This window comes from Megalops cyprinoides, chromosome 21 (assembly GCF_013368585.1).
Source record: "Megalops cyprinoides isolate fMegCyp1 chromosome 21, fMegCyp1.pri, whole genome shotgun sequence".
In the NCBI taxonomy this organism is placed as follows: Eukaryota; Metazoa; Chordata; class Actinopteri; order Elopiformes; family Megalopidae; genus Megalops; species Megalops cyprinoides.
In genome coordinates this window covers 2,335,836-2,353,719 of record NC_050603.1, presented here as the reverse complement: position 1 = coordinate 2,353,719, position 17,884 = coordinate 2,335,836, and the positions used below count along the sequence as shown (strand labels likewise).

Genomic DNA, 17,884 nt, shown 5'->3' with positions numbered 1-17,884 from the left:
CACGCAAAGCCGTGTGTGACCGCACGCAAAGCCGAGTGTGTGACCGCACGCAAAGCCGTGTGCGACCGCACGCAAAGCCGAGTGTGTGACCGCACGCAAAGCCGAGTGTGTGACCGCACGCAAAGCCGTGTGCGACCGCACGCAAAGCCGTGTGTGACCGCACGCAAAGCCGTGTGCGACCGCACGCAAAGCCGAGTGTGTGACCGCACGCAAAGCCGTGTGCGACCGCACGCAAAGCTGTGTGTGACCGCACGCAAAGCCGTGTGCGACCGCACGCAAAGCCGAGTGTGTGACCGCACGCAAAGCCGTGTGCGACCGCACGCAAAGCCGTGTGTGACCGCACGCAAAGCCGTGTGTGACCGCACGCAAAGCCGTGTGCGACCGCACGCAAAGCCGAGTGTGTGACCGCACGCAAAGCCGTGTGTGACCGCACGCAAAGCCGTGTGCGACCGCACGCAAAGCCGTGTGTGACCGCACGCAAAGCCGTGTGTGACCGCACGCAATTGGAAAAGGCACAGATGCTGTCCACTGCAGCAGAGCACACTCAAACCAAGAAAACGCCATCATGCATGAGCTCTGTCACATGTAATATTTAACATATCACTGCTCAGATCATTCTCCAAACACAATGATGATTTTCTGTTCACACAATTATAAAAAAAATGCTGGCAGAAAATAATCCAATATGGAGATGAGGAGGAAAGAAAATATGGATTTAATTTAGTCTCTTTTCCTGGTTTTCTACACCCTTTGATCATTCAGACCTGGGTTGTAGAAGTGCAATAGACAAAACTTTATGTCTCTATGTAGAATGCTGAGGATGCCAAACTGATAAAGGAGGAGCTGTGGGGAGGTATAATCAGGTTTATCTTGCAGTACAAAAAATGCTTTTGGAGATTCCCTGCAGAATGGTGCAAAGTGGCAAGTACTCACGCTAAATGTGGACATCAGTGGCGATGTCTGGCAGAGAATTTAATTTGAAAATGGAAGAGTACTGTGCCTGTTCAAATTAAACTTGACCCATATATAACTCAGAACAAACCAGTCTGCATGCTCTCCTTTCTCATGTTTTTTTGGGATGGGGGCTATCCTGAAAGAGCAGCCTCTGAAGGGACCTGGGCTTGTAGTGGTCATACACAACACAAACTGTATTTTCTGCTAATACAGGCTTATGGCAGGCAATTCTGTACACGAGATCATGCACGTCCCTCCAAACTAGAGCACGCAGTAACTCTTCAGGAACGGGATGTTCACAAGACCGCTCTGTGCAATTGCCTCCTAATTAGTAGACCCACAATGCAAGTCTTGCGTGTCTTCTGAGGAGGAATTGCTCCCTTGTGGTTGCGCCTGTAGTCAGCCCAGACAGGTTTGGACCCGTAGCGTTCAATGTATTCTGCGGAGAGAAAACAGACCGTCACACCACTTATCCAGCGTACGTTGGTAATCTTATTTTCGCTTTGCGCACCAGTTCTGTTGACTTTACACGCTTATTCATCAGTTTACCTTCGCTTTCGAGGTAATCCCACGGCCTGTCCTTGTAACGGGACAGCGTTTCGGTGGTTTCCACCGCATCGCCGCCCGAAAAAAGTTCGCACACACGACTGCTGAGGAAGTCGCCATTTTGCTTTCACGGTTGAAGTTGAAAGGTTAAGGTTCAACAGGAAGAAGCTCTGCAGTTTTACATAATGTAATTACAGTGCACCGGTGAAGAATAAATACGAAAATGTAGTGTATCGGACAGTAATTTTCGTCCGTAATTTGCCTGAATCTTTGAGAGAACTTGCTATTTAGACGCTATTCATGCATAGTATAATATTATTTGAGTAAGTGGTAGCTAGTGTAACCGTTTCACAGCAATATACAACGAGTCATGTGATACAGCTCATGTGAAGCAATACTTCAAAAGTCGGTTGAGAATTTGATTTAGTAATCTTCCTGTATGGGGAATGGATTTGACGCCAGTTTGATGTGGCTTCAGTTTAGTTCAGTTTGCTTTACTGGCATGACGAAACAAATATTTGTATTACCAGAGCATTACACGTAAATAATGAACAATAATGATGAACAGCAAAGGCGCACAAAAAAAATCAAATTTTGATTATAATAATAGAAACACAAGAATATACCTACAGATGGTGACATGTCCATGTGTATATGTATACAAATGCTGTCGTGTATCCATGTTTTCACAATTATAAAGCAAGTAACAAACACATGTTCTCAAATTATTGAAGACGCCACATGTCTTAATTCTGCGTTTGAAATGTCCTTGGACTGTGTGAAAACGAATACAGTGGCATAAGTATGTTTGCAAATACGGTCAAGCCTCCATGCATGTATTACGCAGTCGCTTTGCCCTCGAAAACCACACAAGGTCGTTGGGCAAAGGCGCGCTAGACCATCTGTCGCCATGAAAATCCCGTAACCGACGCCCCGATTACGCTACCAGTTACGTCAAACGCGTCATAGGGTATATAAAACAAACCCCTCCCCGCGTAGCTCATTCCTGGATTTGTCCTGAGGTAAGTGGAGTCGAAATGCTGTGTCTTGTGTTGAAGTTGTTGCGCAGTTTGAATATCAGTAACTGTAGCCTTTAAAAATCCTTAACATAATGTTTTTTTCACCGTATACTTCGGGTACATTATGTCTGGTAACGTAAATGAATGAGCGTTAGTTAGAGCGGTACCTACGTCGTGGCTAATCTGCCGTTTTCCTTTGTTCCTTTGTCGCAGGTCTGATGATTCATCGAAGATTGGGCGTCGAGGACTTTCAACTAAGTGTATGAAGACAAATGCTAAAAACACCTATTTTTTTCTACTCAAGTAACGGACATTTGATTTCTATTTTTGCCTCCATTTTGCTCCAGAAGGAAAAGCCAGCCTTTAGCTATCACAAACCCGCCCATAAAAAGCAATTTCAACTATAAAAGTCTTGTTATACGAAAAACATGACAGTTTACTCTATTAAACTGTTGTAACAAGAGCTTTGTCGCTGTAAAGCACATTATACGTTACCCGAGACGCAGAGGAGAGGTATAGTAGTAAGTGTCGATTTTCAAACAAATTTGAAACTAAACGTAACTATAAACGTCGCTAGCCAGCTACAAATTTGTCTATATTGGAATAATGGCATAGTGACTGTATTAGCTAGCAAATTAGAAACTTGTAAATCTAAGTTATGAGCTCACACACGAAAGACTGCAGAGCTAGCTGGCTAAAAGGGGCTAACTCTGTTTCTTTGTGTGTGAGACGGATTTACAAAGCTAGCTAATAGGCAGCTAGCAGGTACTTGTGTAAGTAAAGTTTTAAGCAATTATAAGCGCTATAAGCAATCTGTACATAAAGATTGCCATAGGCATAGCTAGGGGAGTTTATCAGAAGTGCCAGTTGGAATGATCTTTTTCATAATGAAATGGAAATCTCTTCAAGGGAGAGCTCATGGGAACAAACGACGCAATCTATACATAAAGATTGCTTAAGATGAGGAACCGTGTGGATTTTAAGCGGAATGGGGAAGCTAAAATGCTACATTAATGTTTTAACCCCCCTTTTATCTGTCGGTAGCTAATGTGGGTGTTTTGTCGAGTGGAACGAAAAAATACTTCCCCGTGTACGATTAATGTTAAAGTCGAGTTTTAACGGCAATCTGGTGATAAAGATTGCGACTTTTTTGGTTATACAGTTGCCTTGTAAACGCGATGTTGGTGCCGGAGTGAAAATGTAAAAAATCCTATTTGGGAATGCAACAAAATGGCGGACGGGTTGTCGTTTTAGCTCTGTTAGTGTCTCGCGGCAATGGCGTTCACTGTACAACGAGCAACGGTTGTTTGATGTATTAACGGAAACTCAATGCCTTGCTTTAAATGTGGCACACCGATTTTCGACACGAGTACTATTGCTACCAAATGTATTCTGACCGACACGAATCCGTTAGCAAATGTAATGTGTCCGGACAAGTCGAGCGATTTTTAAATTTCATTCTTTTTCTAAAATGGTGGTTACTCTCTCCCTCCCACTCGCCATCCGGCGTTCCCCATCAAAGAGTTAACTAAAGGGGTTGGACCTAGGGATCTACAGCCAATCACGTTATGCGCCGTCCTGTGATTGACGCATTTACTCTCGAGCCCTCCCAAGATAATGTCTTGTGTTTCCAAGATTGACGACGACGATCAGAACCTTTTAAGCGACCAAACGCAGCGACTGCTGGCCAGATAGACTGTAGCAGAACACGTATAAGGTCTTAGTTTATTTTAAAGGTTTAGAGATGTGTTTTTAAACATTGCACTTATTTACACGAGGGCACAGTGAATCATGTATATTGTAATATTCGATTAATGTGCTGTTTTTAAATTATAGAAGTACTGTAATTTATGTAAAGGTATAATTATTTTGGTACAGTAGTAAGTGCATACAATCAATCCAACCGTCCTTAGTTACGTTCGTTTTTAGTTGTAATATGTATAGTTATGTCTGGTTAGGTCTATCCTGTATGTGACCATATTAACCTAAGAGTGATTTCTTTTTGTACATAGGTAGTCACAGTCGGATTTTTTTTTTTGTTTTCTTGTCAGACCTTCCATACTCATATTCACCCACAGTATTAATGGTGCATGTGCCCACGGTTAACTTAACCGCCCCAAAATAGAGATTGTTTGAATATGAAGAAAACAACGTGTAACATTTTGTTCGGCGAGGTTGGCTGTTACAGTCTTCCTCGCTGCGGTTGTTGTGTGATGGATGCCGACTTTTGTCTGTATGCATTGTGTATGCGTGTGTGAAACTGTTACGTTTTCAGGAGTTGAGTGTCTTTGTCCCGCGTTGTGTAGTTGGGGTGTGGAGTTCAATTCTGAGACTATAAAAAGCTCGACAGCCGCTTTTTCACGGGTAAGACAAAACTGATTTATAACATGGTATTGACCAGTGTTCATTTATTTGTAATTATTTTACCTTGAAACCCATTTGTTATTTTTCTGATGCCATAACCATTAAGAAACAATAATAAGGCAATACACAAGCATCAGTTACACTTGAAATATCACTTAAATTGATTAATTATGCATGTAAATTACAAATAGAAAATGTATTTCACTAATTAAATGCAATAAATAATAGTTCCAACCATATTACGTACATGCAGTTGAATTGACTGAAATAGATTGACTAAAACAGTATGACTTTGAATCATTGTGACTTTAAAACATGTATGAAATTACCATATGTAATAGATTTCCAAATCATTGCAGCTGGTCTGTTACTTTATAATGGTCACATTAATTGCATAAACAGCAGAGACAGTGTAGCCTCCTAAAGCAGTGTGATTGCACTAACCTGTGATGCTCCCTCGCCACAGCGGCGCCGTAAAGGCGTCACGTTTCACGTCAGCTCACTGGCAGCTGGGTGCACAGTCCCGTTAGACATACAGTACAGCTTTACTCCAGTTACTGTCTGTAATGAACGTGGCATTCAGAGGAAATTGCTTATATATGTAATATGTAAGCTTTGTTAAAAAGGGGATATCTTTATTCAGCGGTGAAAAATTGTATATGTAATACACTAAACTTTACCCCTATTTTTAGGGTAGTTTATAAAAGGAATATCGTATTGTAGAAATAATGTCTTGATTCCGTTTATCCAATGCAAATTGGCTATAAAGCATTTTCGCACAAAGCACCATCATGCTGTGTAACGTTGCTGTCACATTTGGCCAGTAGATGGCGACAGTGAGCTGCACAACAGGAATCGTTTTTATCAGGCTTTACGACCTTATGTATTCATGTTATGTTTAACACCCGCAATTATATACATGCAGTTTTAAATTTGTTTATCATGGTAAACGATTGAACAGCTATTTCCAAGCGGAATTCTAAGGGTTTTTTTTAGTTCTGCCACGCAATGAAGATGTTATTCGGAAACTAGCAGAGAAACGTCATTTAGCATTGGAACACAATGCTAACTGACCGTACCACGCCGTAGTCGAGCAGAGAAAATAAATTGCGCATAACATGCAACTACGTCTTTTACTTGCAACTGTTAATAATCTGCCCCATATCACTAATAACGTAGTTGTAATTGTATAATGTAAAATAATCTTTTCCCAGATTTTAAGGTGTTCTGCATTTCTGTAGATGTGGGTTCACTAGTTAATGTCTGCAGATACTAATATTAGTTAATTTCACAATAACATGCATACTCAATCACCCATTGACTGACTTGCAGCTCTTTATGTCAAAACCTGTATGTATGTATATACACACACGTGCACAGTTTAGATTGTTACAGTCCATTTTGAAGAAATCGGGCCACTTGGGAATTGTTCAGTTCCTCCTTTTGACGACCAGATTATTAATTTGAAGGTGGGGGCAGGGCTACACTGTCGCAGCAAGTGTGGCTCTGAGCGCAGCAGTGCTTGACCAGATGCTGCCCACCCACCCACCTGCTGGGCCCCGCCCACAGGCAGCCTTCCCTGTGTTTAGCCTCTGCTGTAGCCTGTGTCTTCCCCCGTCTCTCGCTCTCTCTGTCTGGCCTGTGCCCCTCTGTCTGCCTCTAGTCTTTCTCTGTCTCTCGCTCTCTCTGTCTGGCCTGTGCCCCTCCGTCTGCCTCTAGTCTTTCTCTGTCTCTCGCTCTCTTTGTCTAGCCTGTGCCCCTCCGTCTGCCTCTAGTCTTTCTCTGTCTCTCGCTCTCTTTGTCTGGCCTGTGCCCCTCCGTCTGCCTCTAGTCTTTCTCTGTCTCTCGCTCTCTTTGTCTGGCCTGTGCCCCTCCGTCTGCCTCTAGTCTTTCTCTGTCTCTCGCTCTCTTTGTCTGGCCTGTGCCCCTCCGTCTGCCTCGTCTGTTTCTGTGTCTGTGCAGCTGCTGGTCGGTCTGTCAGACCCGCAGACCCCTCCCTCAGAGTTTGCCTCTAGCTGTGATCGTGCGCGTGGGACAGCCAACGGAAGCCCTCTGTCATTAATCACGGCTGTCTGTCACCAGGTGTCCCATGGTGTGAGCACTGTGCCCGCGGCCGCCCCTCTCTCCTCTCTGGGCAGGCGCGCGGGGGCATGCTGGGAGCGATCCCAACTCTCACGCCGGCAGCGCCCCCATTCTCAAGAGGATGCTGCTGTTTGCTGGTCTGCAGGTCAACTACTCTTAGACCCTGGCCTGTAGCATGCAAGTGGTTGGATCTGAACCACTGTCCAGACTGTGACACCCTCCTCTGGGCATGACCATGAAGTCATTACCTGCCCTTCCATTCAGCTGGGCAAAGCTGACTTACACTGCGGGGTTAAACAGCAAACCCAACTCTGCTGTCTGTAGCTGTATGAGGAGGCCCTAATGAGCGATTAGAATAGTGCAGTCTTTCAGCAACAACCAAGGAAGGGAAGCCGGTTTCTTCAGGCTTTAGTCCCATTCCATGCTGACCATTAGCAACTAAATCCTAACCTGACCCTTCATACTGTGCACTGCTTCCTGTGTGATCATAATGTGTCTTATGCAGAACAGTGACTCACTCTTATTTATTTTTTATTTTTTGCAAAAGGAAACCCAGTGATGTATCAACATGTTACCTGAAGGCAAACTGCCTTGCGCAACTCTTTTTGTACCTGCCAGTGTCTTGCATTCATCTGATATTTTATGCACTTCATAAAGACCTGGGGCATGGTTTGTATTTTTTTAAACGCCTCTTTGTCAACCTTTTTTTGTAGTTGCCATGATGTTACTTATCAAATATGCATTAGCGACACCAGACGCAGAAGTGACAAGATGATCTCTTGCACACAGCAGACTCACGGCAGCCTGTCGCTGTGAGCCTCTCCAATGGGGGCTTCTGTCTGTGTAAATTCCTTGCTGTAACAGCATGTAATTGACAGTGAGCAGGTGGGTACAGTTTTTACACTCCAAAGACTCCAGCCAGTACTCTTGGCAGGTTATATATATACAGATACTGAAGGCACAGGTCAAAGATACTGCTCTTTGTTATAACCAGTTCTAAGTTTAAGTATGTATAGCCAGACATGTAATCATTTAACTAATGTAACTAATACACACACTTCATATCATATGCAAGTTAAAGAGCTGTAACTCTTATTTGGATGATGCAGTGAATTCAGAGCTTTTGTTAGTTAGGTAATCAGTGTTCAGGATGTTGCATTCGTGTGTGCGTGTGTGTTCAGTGTGATTGACATATGAATGTTGAACAGATTGGAGATATGGAAATTACAGACCATAATAGCAGAACAGAGTCTCCTTCTTCTTCCCTACACTGTACCTGTGTCCCCCGCAATGAACGTCAGTCCTTCTCTGAATACCTCTGACAGGAGTCGGCCTGTTTCTGCTTCCACCTACCATCTGTCTGCTCCAAGTGAGAGTCACAGCGTGTAACCACTCTGTTCACAAAAAGCTAAATGTCACAAACCAACTTCCAGCTGTGCAGTGGGAGTTAGGAGTGGAAGAAACAGCCATTTGCATGTGGCCACACAGTTCATTCAGTCAAATAGACGTCACATCGATTCAACAGGTTCTGTAGCTTTCGTAGCACTCCACCCTGAAGAAAAAAATCATGTACTTCTGTATGACTAAACATCGTTGTATGGCATGGCACAATATTGTTCATCACGGTGTAGGGCTTGAGACATAGGGATTTAGGAGTAGCTCTCTGATTGGTTGAATGTTGGTGAGAGGCTCCTCACTAAGTGTCTTCGGTCATTCTCGGTTTAGTGTTTTTCAGCTGTAATCCCAGTCTTGCAGGAGCGCTGTTCCCACTCATGAGCGATTAAAAGCAGAGCCTTTGCGTGTTTAGTGGCTGCAGCATTCGGTGGGGTGGGGGGGAAGTGAAAGATCATCTTTTGGATGTTGCCAAAACCTGAAACGGGTCAATTTTGACCGCATGGTTTTGAGCATGAGTTTGTTCCTTTTCGGTCGTCGGCGGTCGGTTTGTTCCCATGACTCTCTCTGGAAGGTTCCTCTTTGGGTATGTTAGTTGTGTTCCGCCTGTGTGGCCAGGTAGCGCTGGCTGGGACTGCTGCCATGATGGCGATGGCGCTGGCTGTGGCGCTGTGGTAACCCCTGTCCCTCTGTCCCGCAGCCCGCAGTGATGGCGGTGGGACCAGTGGACCCGCGAGAGGTTCTGAAGGGAGTGGAGAACCTGCTGGGGAAAGATGGAGAGCTACGCAGCCTGGAGGGCGTGGCCAGGGTGTTCAGGTGAGTCCCGCGTGGTGTGGGGTGGGCCAGGGGGCCTGCGCACGGGGGTGTCGGGGGGTGCGTCCCTGTTCATGCACACTCACAGGCATATGTAACCCCTCTGTCTCTCCTGCAGTCTGATGAAGGCCTCGCATAAGATGGTCAGCAGGTGCATGTACCTGAACATCCTCCTACACACCAGGTCACATGACATCCTCAACAGGTGAGCCCCGCCCGCTGGTGTCGACGGCAGGAGCACCTGGGTTTGACACCCAGACAGTTTCCTGTTGATAATGAGTTTATCTGGGGTTATGCTTCTGCATCTAGTGTTACGTGTAAGATGAATTCACAGGCCATTTTGCCTTCTTGTCTTCCTGTATGAGTACAGTAATGGTGATTGCTATCCCTGTGTGTCCCTGGTTGTGTGGGTAACAGCTGTGTCTCCTCTCTCTCTGCAGGTTTATCAGGGTGGGAGGCTACAAGCTGCTCAACGCCTGGCTGACCTACTCCAAAACTACCACTAATACCCCCCTGCTGCAGCTCATCCTGCTGACGCTGCAGAAACTGCCCCTGACGGTGGACCACCTCAAACAGGTACCCCCGCCGCTAAGGCCGCCGTGCTGCTCACTGTGCCCCAGGCTGCACTTATCACATGCAGAATAGAGCGGCGCCAAGCCGTGGCACTGCAGTGCTGTATGAATGGGTTATAGGGAAACTATAAGTTACGGCAAATGAATAACGGTAACGTTGTGCTGTTTTCTCCTCTTCAGAACAACACAGCCAAGTTGGTGAAACAGTTGAGCAAGAGTGGAGAAACTGAAGGTGAGTCCACCACACACATCCCTCCCTCTCTCCCTGGTTCTTGTGGTGTTCAGTGTGACTGTGTTCCACTTGCTTGTGTAATGCAGTGCGATTTGTAATGCATTGTGATTGTTTAATTCCGTGTGCTGTGTAATGCAGTATAAGGCAGTGCATTGACAGTCTCTCTCTCTCTGGCAGAACTGAGGAAGTTGGCCTCAGTACTGGTGGACGGATGGATGGCCATCATTCGCTCTCAGAGTGTCTCTTCATCCAGCGGCACCTCTCTCGGAGGTAACACATCCATCCATCTCTCTCTCTCTCTCTCTCTTTCTCTTTCTCTCTCTCTCTTTCTCTTTCTCTCTCTCTATGTCTCCTGCTCCAGTGCTCTTTCCTCCATCCCTCAGAGAGTACCAGAGTCCTGTCTGTTTTGCCTGTTACCGTAACGATCTCCCTCTATCCCTCCCCAGACAAGAAGAAAAAGAAAGAGGAGAGCAAGAAGGAGGAGGGCAAGCCGAAAGCTGAGGCGAAGGCCGGAGAGGGAGGGAAGGTGGCAGAGGAGGAGAAGAAGAGGGACAAGCCGAAAGCCCACGCCCCCAGCCACGCCAAGATCCGCTCCACAGGTGAGTGCCTGGCTTTCTGTCGTTTTCTCCTTAATTTGGGTGGGCAGGGGCACACTCTGTGCACCTGTCTCTGCATTACCTAACCTGCTGTGCGTTGTAATGCGTTTGCACTGGCTTGTCCTGTTCACTGCCTGAACCCGCACCTGTTCCCCACAGGGTTAGAGGTGGAGACTCCAACCCCAGTCCCTGCCAAGAAACCCCCATCCACCCCACAGCTCGGCGACAAGTACAACATCAAACCTCCTGTTCTCAAGAGACCCAGGTAACGACTGCACCTGAGTGAGCTTTTCTCTTCACTCACACCTGTTACTCAGGTCAGAGAGGCTTACATTATCATGAACCAGAGTGTCTCGGCTCAGGTGTGTGCTGATTGTGGTGCAAGGAGGACAGTGTCCGTTAGTGCCCTCCAGTGGCCAGCAGGAGCACTGAGCTCTGTTGCAGGTCTGCTGCCCCCAGTGGTCAGTCAGGGTACAAATCTGTTCTACAGGTCTGCTTCCACCCAGCGGTCAGCGAGAATACTGAGGTGTTTTATCAGTCTGGCGCCCTCTTGTGGTCAGAGCACTGACGTGTTTTGCTATTTTGTTTTGTCTTTTTATTAGTACTACCCCATCAGACACCCCTCCAGTGGAGAAGAAATACAAACCACTCAACACGACACCCAACTCCACCAAAGAGATCAAAGTCAAGATCATCCCAGCACAGCGTAAGAGCCTTTGGATGATGGTTTCTCTCTGTCTCTCTTTCTGATTAGCTGGCTGTGCACGTCTTTTCTCTAATGGTCTGAGGGCTGAACGCTGAGCTTGTGAGTTAACCCCCAATCTGTCTCTCTCCCTCTCAGCTATGGAGTGCACCGGCTTCCTGGACGCACTCAACTCTGCCCCAGTTCCAGGGATCAAGATCAAGAAGAAGAAGAAGCCTGCCTCTCCCACATCGACCAAGGTGAGACTTCTGCCCTAACCCAACCCTCTCTGTCTCTCTCTGCCTCTGCTCTGCCCTGAGATTAGAGTGAATACACTGTGAAATCTTTACAGAACCTTACATTCCCTACCCCTCTCTCTCAGCCCTGCCCGTTTGAGAGCAAGTCCCAGGTGTACCCCCCCGGTCAGGCCAAACCCTCGTCCCCCGAGGGCCCCGCCTCCCACACCCCGCCCCACGAGGCGACGGATGTGGAGCAGCCTGGCACACCCGTGCCCAGCGAGGACCAGGAGGCCATGGACACAAGTAAGACACTATATACAGAGCAGTACCGGGCCTGGCTCAGCACCCCACTCATGTGACTCTCATTGTGACTGTGATGTCACGATGAGTGATGTCAAGATGAGTGATGTCATAATGTGTGATAGCATTGTGTTTTGCGGGTGAACAAAAAACATGTTCAGGGCTGCATTCAGCCACAGCCAGGCAAAGCAAATATCCTGACAACATAAAAGTGTTTCAGAACAAGATTATGTATTTAATAATGTGCTGGTCTAGTTTAGCAGCGTTATCTAAAAAGGGAAGAAGAGTGCAGCATTAATCCTTGAGTTGGATACATAGCAGTAGTTATCTTGCAGGTGCTCAGATAATAGAGTTTTGGCAAAAGTTGAGCCAATGGACTGAACCACCCTCCCCTGCACATTCCAACACTGAGCAGACAGAGGCAGCTGTTAGAGGCCACAGCTCATAAAGCTTGGGTTAGTGTTAGAAATTCTGCAGTGGAACCACGATCCTGGGGTATAAGGATTGGTAGTGTGTTTACTCAGTACTCTTTACTGTTCATAGAGTCCTCTAACCCTTTTCTCCTTCCTCTCCCTCCTCTCTCCCCCTCTCCCTCCCTCCCTCCCTCCCTCCGTCTCTCTCTCAGGTGAGAAGCCCAATGCCCTGTCAGAACCGCGAGGAGAGGAGGAGAGTCTCACTAAGAAAGGGAAGAAGAAGAAGAGTGTTCGTTGGGCAGAGGAGGAGCAGCTGAAGGAGTATTTCTACTTCGACCTGGACGAGACCGAGAGAGGTGAGGAAGAGCCACAGAAATCCGCTCATCGTATGAAAACTACTCTTCTACACACAGAAAATTCTCTCCTCTTAGTGTGTACTGTAGTGTCCAAGCAGTCAGTATTATATACTGTATTAACTCTCTTTTTTCCTTCCCCCAGTGAATGTGAATAAGATTAAAGATTTCGGAGAGGCGGCGAGGCGGGAGCTGATGATGGACAGGCAGACGTTTGAGATGGCGCGTCGCCTGTCCCACGACACCATGGAGGAGAGGGTTCCCTGGACCCCGCCCCGGCCCATCTCCCTGTCCGGCAGCCTGGTCACGCCAGGGGCCAACAGCACCGAGAGGCTGACCCAGAGAGACAGAGAGATGGGCATTCTGCAGGAGATCTTCCTCAGCAAGGAGAGGTGAGTCTGTCTGTTTTTCTCTGTCTGTCTGTGTGTCTGTCTGTGTTTCTCTGTGTGTGTGCATGCATGCATGCGTGCGTGTGTGTGTGAGAGTACCCATGTGTTTCCTGTGTGTAACTCTGGCTCCGCCTCTTCTCCCCCCCCCAGTGTGCCAGACTGCCCCCATGAGCCAGACCCTGAGCCGTACGAGCCCACACCCCCCAAACTCATCCCATTGGACGAGGTAAGGCTGTCCGCTACTCTGGGCCAATCATACCCCTGTATTTCACAGCGCCCACCCCCATCCCGCTTTCCTTATTGGCTCTCCCCCTGTGTGAGCGTTTAGCTGAGGTGTTCTCTCTGTGCGTCTGCAGGACTCGAGCACCCTGGACGAGAGCTACCTCGAGCCCATGGACACCTCTGCCCCTGTCTCTGCCCCCGCCGGCCCACCAGAGGCATCCAAACTGCCCCCCGTCCTGGCAAACCTCATGGGCAGCCTAGGGGGCACCAACAGGAGTCCCCAGACCCAGCCTGCCCCGGGCAACAACAGCGCCCCCTCTGTCAACGTGCAGGAACTGCTCACCTCCATCATGGTAAGAGCACTGTGTGTGTCTGACACATTTTCAGCAAAACCTACGAAGCTGATCAGAGAAACATACCAGGCGTAAATAGGAAATTTATAACAAATTAAACTGAAACAACAGTACTATATATAAACCATTAAAATGACTGGTCTCATAAATGTTTTGGTTCATGTATGAGGCAGCAGAATGGTTTGTTAAACGTCCTGCAGTGTGAGGAATTCTGGATGTTTGTGATGAATCACGTCTCTCCCTCCCTCTCTGCCAGGGTGCTCAGAGCAACCAGTCTGCCGAGGACCTGATCAAGCAGCCTGATTTCTCCCACAAGATCAAGCAGCTGCTGGGGTCTCTACAGCAGCCCCAGCCCCAGGCCCAGCCCGCCGCGCCCCCGCCAGGTACGCCCTGCGCCCGCCCACCTGTGCCCACCTGTGCTCACCTGTGCCCACCTTACCTCACCTTACCTCCAGCACTCACAGCCTTTAGGGTGGTGTAAATGGCGCACTCTTGTTTGGTTCGCACCTCATGTTAGGCTCAGTTATTGTCATACTAGTTGTTTGTGTGTGTTATAATGGTAATACTGAGTGGTTCTAGTGAGTCCGTTAGCTCTGATTGGGCTGATGACAGTGAATGACTGTTTCTCTGTTTCTGCTCCCGCAGTGAACACAGGGCTGCTCGGACACGCCCCCCCGATGGCCATGAACATGCCCATGAATGGCGGGTACCCCCCCAACAAGCCCCCCAGCACCCCCCAGTACTCGCACCCGCCCCCGCCCCACAACCATGCCCCCCCTTACACCACCGGAGGTGGTCCCAGGATGATGGGTCCGCCCAGGGGTGGAGACGGAGGGGGCTACTGGAACGAGGAGCCAATGAGAGGAGGCGGCCACCACCGAGGGGGCGGGCACTTCCACCGAGGCCGGGGGGGCCGGGGAGGGGACCCCGGCTACAGAGGGCGGGGCGGAAGGGGTGGAGGCGGAGGCCCCCGAGGAGGAGGCGGTGGCCCCAACAACTCACACATGGGAGGTAAGATATGAAAACGAGTGATTCTGACACTGCTCCATTTCGGTCTGTAGTATAGCAGAACCACAGGGGTACGAACCTGAGGAGTGCAGGGCTATCCTGATTTACCCTCACTTTATCTGAGTAACCATTACCATTACATTGGAATCCTTATGCAAATCGTATCACATACTTTGTGGTTTGATATTATGTACTTGTTCCTGGTTGACCAGTTCCTTCGTAACTCAGGTGTGTACTTCTGCGGTTCTGCTGTGCTGTCCTTTAGTGTACCTGCTTTGGATTTGAACATTTTTGCTCCTGTTTGAGTTGTGTTGCGTGTTAACGGCTTTCCTTTGTGAATACGAACGACACGGCGGGCCTTGTTGTGCTGAGTTTCCCGCTGGCTGTCAGTGTGTTGACTCTCTCTCTGTTTCTCTCTCTCAGACATGTCAAACCGCCCCGTGTGTCGGCACTTCATGATGAAGGGAAGCTGCCGATATGAGAATAACTGCGCCTTTTACCACCCGGGGGTCAACGGGCCGCCCCTGCCCTAACCCTGTCCCGGCCCTGGCCCCGGCCCCACACACCCGCTCCCTGCCAGCAGAGGGCAGACTGACTGTGCAGACATGCTCTCACCACTACAACAGAAGCAGAGCAGGAGATGGACTCCCAGCATGCTCTGCTTTCATACGCTCTGCATTGTGACGGGACCCTGAAGGAGGGTGGAGTCTGGCACCGGCCTCTAAACCAATCAGCTTGGACTATTTCAGGACTTCTTGGAAAAAAGGACATAAGAAATGGTCTAAAAGCAAAACAAAGTGGAGGAAAGTGCCGGACTCCTTTTCTCTTTAACAGTTCTAGTTTCATGTCCACCTCTGTCTTTCTTTTCACTCCCCCGCTTCTTTCTCTTCCTCCCTTCCTGGGGCTCTTGGCTCAACACCCACCTTATTTGCTCAACTCAAAATATTGACACATATAGATATATTTTTATTGTGTTCATTTTTACCACAGTGATTTATGGTTCTCTGATAATTGCACAAACCCTCAGTGACCCTTATTTGTCAACCCTGAACAGTAGGGTGCCCCCTAGCATCCAAACACCCGAACGGGATATAGGTTTGACTTTTGTAAACAGAAATATAGCTCTGCCCTGCCTTTAACAAGCGTCAGACGTAACTCGCGCAAACACAAAAACTCAAGAATGTTGCTGAAAAGTGAGAGACTGAAGTATTAATGGTAAATATGCTTTAGGAACAAAATACTACTGTCTTTGGAAAGCCAAAACAAGTCCGGGACCTGGAGGAAGTGGAGCCAGTCCAGATAGCCCCCTCAGGAAGCCCTCCCTCTGCTTGCGGCTCTGAGACGTTAGCTGTGGTAGTCTGACTCTCCTGAACCTGCTAATGGAGAGCAGGAAATGCCAGAGGCGTGGAAGGAGCCAGACGTTGCCTTCGCCAGGTTATGTCTGACTAAATAACTGCTTTCAGTGCTGATTGGCTAAATGGACCATCTCACCAAGAAAAAAAACAGTTTAGTGGGCAATGCATTGAAGGATAAACAGTTAGTAAAATTTGAATGAGATTCACCAGCCCATATCTTAAATGTTGTGATCTGTAGTCCTTTGTGCAAGAGCAGGGATGCCCAGCTTGTATCCCAGAGAGGGGCTTTGCTTTCACCTGTTCATTTCAGATCCTTTTCTGGACGTGGTTGAATTTTTTGGGGGGCTACGTGTCCTATATCAGCTCTGCACGTCACCTTGGCTTAAGAAGCACCTGGGGTTGCCACCTGATGCAATAATTTCAGGATTTTCCCGATCGGTGCCTCAGAATGGCACCCAGGGGAAACGTTAATTTACCTAGTGAACACTTTTTGGTTTCATGTAAGACCAGTTATAATAAATGTTTGGTCTGTGGGGTCACTTTACCTGGGGTTAATACCACTAGGCAGCCTTGAATCTTTAACTCTTGGTGCCCTGCAGCTAATGGCTGTGTTTCCTGCAATGGCCTTAGCACAGGAGACATGGCATTGAGGTATAAGCTACTCAGTGAATATCCTCAGTGGAAACCTATGAACACTGAACGTTGTTAAATTTCGTACATGTTTTGTATTGAGCTGGTCTGATGCGTGATGATGCGTGGTCTGTTTTCAGCGTTGGACAGTGTTAACCCGGGCCTGCAGCGCTGTTGTGCGGAAGGCCGGTGTTTGTGAACTCGGACTCCTCTCTGTATCGAAGAGCGCTTGCGTTTTCTCCGCTTCTCACGCCTCTCAGTTGGACTCTGCGTTCTGTGTCAGTGTTAAGCCTCGTCCAGCCCAGGCGGCAGGCGACCCTCTGGGAACCTATTCGAGCGTTTTCTGTGAAAACATTAGCCGTCATGTCTCTTGTGGGACTGCAGTTGTCATTTTGGGTTTGATTTTTTTTTTTTTATTATTATTGTTATTATTTTGATATAATTCTGACGGTAATATAAATTTTGATTTTTCCAGATAATGGTCAATTTATATTGAAGAGACGTGTGTGTAGCAGTTCGTCTGTATATAAAAGCATATACACACGTTCGCGTTCAGAGTACCAATATAGATATTTTGTACGTGTATTAATAAACGTGGATAAATAAATGTTGTCGGGTGTTTTGTCATTTTTATTCACTATATATGTGGGTTTTCTCAAAATTTGTCTTTTGAATGATACCAAATTCTGCCTACAGAATGTCTGTAATCATTTCTTAATCAGTTGCAGTTACTGTCATTCCTAGACAAGCATTTCTGTAGTTTTCTTGTTGCCTAAGTGGTCTTATTAGGAGAGAGATACCTGTTGAAACCTTTTGCTCAGAAACAAGAAATGGTCCCTAGAACACTTGTATGTAATTTGTGAATTTCTTTAAGATATTCACCACAGTATCATGTTGGCTGGGGAGCACTGCATTTAAGAAGTCACCTATATGAGAAGATACTTTTCAAATGAGCAAAAGATTTTTTTCCCCATTATTTTCTTTTGCATTTAGAGAACATTCAAAAACATTCAAAAACAACTTAAATACTGTTTATTAGTGGTTTGGGGGAAAAAACAAGGAAAAAAGCATTAGTTTTGTCTGAAATAATTGAATTTCAGTTAGTTGAACTTCAATTTATTACCCCAGAAAGCATCAGTGTAGGTTCCTGTTAGCCTGTATAATACTGCACATCTGTTAAATCTATTTAAACGATTTAAGGCGAATTTGGCCCACAAAATACATAAAAATAAAATATGTTCTCTTGTCTTAGCTACTCAACAATAAAACATGTTTTGATAACCAAGAATTTACCTGTTGTCAGTTTCTCGTTGTTAGTAATAGATGAAGGGAACTTTAAGTGTGAATAATAATGTTATATAGAGTACCTG

The 17,884-nt window shown here is 47.0% G+C and overlaps 1 protein-coding gene across 1 annotated transcript; it reads left to right on the top strand.

The window, feature by feature from the left end:
* Positions 1 to 2,505: 2,505 nt before the first annotated feature.
* On the top strand, positions 2,506 to 16,627 carry ppp1r10 (protein phosphatase 1, regulatory subunit 10). Its single transcript, XM_036555527.1, has 19 exons — positions 2,506 to 2,522; positions 2,733 to 3,040; positions 9,058 to 9,173; positions 9,289 to 9,375; positions 9,611 to 9,746; positions 9,923 to 9,974; positions 10,152 to 10,244; positions 10,421 to 10,573; positions 10,730 to 10,835; positions 11,173 to 11,276; positions 11,412 to 11,512; positions 11,635 to 11,794; positions 12,417 to 12,560; positions 12,703 to 12,949; positions 13,097 to 13,172; positions 13,303 to 13,521; positions 13,778 to 13,904; positions 14,167 to 14,532; positions 14,953 to 16,627. Exons 3-19 carry the CDS (start codon positions 9,067 to 9,069, stop codon positions 15,060 to 15,062), a joined length of 2,388 nt encoding a protein of 795 aa, XP_036411420.1. The 5' UTR covers positions 2,506 to 2,522; positions 2,733 to 3,040; positions 9,058 to 9,066; the 3' UTR covers positions 15,063 to 16,627.
* Positions 16,628 to 17,884: the final 1,257 nt, after the last annotated feature.

Coding starts and splice junctions, on each gene's coding strand:
- ppp1r10 (XM_036555527.1), top strand. CDS start 9,067: ATGGCGGTGGGACCAGTGGACCCGCGAGAGGTTCTGAAGGGAGTGGAG. Junction 9,174..9,288: donor GGCGTGGCCAGGGTGTTCAG/GTGAGTCCCGCG, acceptor TCTCTCCTGCAG/TCTGATGAAGGCCTCGCATA. Junction 10,574..10,729: donor CGCCAAGATCCGCTCCACAG/GTGAGTGCCTGG, acceptor TGTTCCCCACAG/GGTTAGAGGTGGAGACTCCA.